Genomic DNA, 2,086 nt, shown 5'->3' with positions numbered 1-2,086 from the left:
GTGTATGTATGTCCGTGTCGGTATTTGTGTGTGTGTATGTGTGTTTGTGTGTGTGTGTGTGTGTGTGTGTGTGTGTGTGTGTGTGTGTGTGTGTGTGTGTGTGTGTGTGTTTGTGTGTGCAACCAACATAATTAGACATTATTTATAATTCTAAGCTCACTGACCACTTCGTTGTATTACTAGAACTCCCAATGGGGGAGATAGACGTATAGACAATTGGACTGATGAATTGATGGACATGGTGAAGAAAAGAGGAGGGAGACAAGGATGGAATGGCATCTAAGCAATTATGCCACAGAAAATCAGTCTAGCGAAGGAAATACATAAGCCATGTATGTGTGTTTAAGTGCATTGGTTAACAAAGGCATGGGTTAACAAATTCGTTCACGTGTTGATGCATGGAAGAAAGGAAACATTCATGGATGTACAGCTACTTGGATAGATGAATAAATAGATGAATGAAAGGATAAATACATGAATAAATAGACGGACGGGTAAATAGCAGGTTATATTGACGGGCTGAATGATATATAGAATGAAGAAGGAATAGATCAATATGAAATGATTTCATTTAATTCGAGACAAACATAATATGAACAACCTGTGGACTAGTTACACACATGAAAAGACAGATAGGCTGAAAAACAAATAGAACTACATACCTGTAGACAGACAGACAGACAGACAGACATACAGACAGACAGACAGACAGACAGACAGAGTAATGATAACAGAATCAGGATTAACTTACCTCATCTGGCAGGCCTCGTTTTTTGCAAGTGAATACTAATATCAAGCTGGTGAGTTCGATATGCTGCAGGTAGAAATGAGTATGCATTAAAATCAGTGGGTTATTTGATTGTAATGATCTATCTATCTATCTATCTATCTATCTATCTATCTATCTATCTATCTATCTATCTATCTATCTATCTATCTATCTATCTAAATCACTTGCGTAGTCTTTGAAAATCTTCTCCAGATCGGGCGTCTCGTTGACGATCATCTCGTAGGTGCTGCCGATGTGTGAGAGCTTGAAGTAGCCCCTCAGGCCACTCAGACGCGAGCCGTCCACCTCCGATGTGCGACCCACCGTGAACTCCCACCGCTCCCCGCCCGTCACCTGGATTGTGAACAGGGTCGTGCCTGGGCAGGGGTGTGAGAGATTGGGTGGGGCAGGGGCGGCAACCCAAAAGAAAAAAATAGAAAAAAGGGTGGGGTGGGGAAGGTTGGCTTTGGGAATGCGTAGATTTCACTTCTCTCATTAAAGAAGAAGAAGAAGAAGAAGAACGTCAGCACAACGATTTTGGAGCTAACTTGAAGGTTGTTTTTGGACGAGTCGGAAACGTGCGTATTATGTTGTCATGTGTGATGTGTGTGGTGTGCAGCAAAAGTGTGAGCGAGAACGCACTCGTGTCGAGAAGCGGAATTGCGTGTGGTTGAACTGTGTTGCTAACGTGAGACGGTTGTGGTAAGTCTGGTTAGACACCGGCCAGTGGTTAGTATATGTGGACTGTAAAAATTCGTACAAGAGTTCTAGCTGAAGAAGAATATCTCCGTGACCTGACGTGCGTATAAGTAAGAACCAGCGATCTTGTTACATAACTTTTGACTTTGTTTATTTATGATTTATGAAAGTATAATAGATTTCCTACACAACAATAAGGTTTGACATTTCCTTTTCGTTTTGTGTGTCACTACTGATGCTGCATGCTGCAAAACGAAACACCGTTTTCTTTTGGGAATAGACGCAAAAGATCCGATTACACCACTTCGATATCAAGTCAACACATTTTAAAAAGACAAGAGTACGATTTTGTGAATATTTGATTACCTGGAGAAGCCGTTTCTAGCACTGTCAATTTTCCGTTGGAGATGGCGCCCGGAACAGTACATGTGTCAACAGCTGTTGATGAAAGAGACATTCATGATGAGGACTTTCGTCTTACCTATTCCAAGAGGTTTCCTTCTGCAATGTAATGTTCATTGTCTTAGCCTTCAGGGCACGGGGCCATCATTAAGACAATTAAGATCACAATTGCATTATGTGTGTGTGTGTGTGTGTGTGTGTGTGTGTGTGTGTGTG

General features: G+C 41.6%; 1 protein-coding gene across 1 annotated transcript in view; it reads right to left on the bottom strand.

The window, feature by feature from the left end:
• Positions 1–1,906, bottom strand: part of LOC101852551 — a gene marked incomplete at its 5' end in the record, with an annotated part of 12,144 nt that extends 10,238 nt beyond the window's left edge. Inside the window, 2 exon segments of the mRNA XM_035970572.1 lie at positions 959–1,146; positions 1,835–1,906. Coding sequence (XP_035826465.1) covers positions 959–1,146; positions 1,835–1,906 — 260 coding nt within the window.
• Between the last annotated feature and the right edge of the window lie 180 nt (positions 1,907–2,086).

Source organism: Aplysia californica, unplaced genomic scaffold (assembly GCF_000002075.1).
Source record: "Aplysia californica isolate F4 #8 unplaced genomic scaffold, AplCal3.0 scaffold00287, whole genome shotgun sequence".
Taxonomy (NCBI): Eukaryota; Metazoa; Mollusca; class Gastropoda; order Aplysiida; family Aplysiidae; genus Aplysia; species Aplysia californica.
This window is presented reverse-complemented; position numbering and strand designations above follow the sequence as displayed.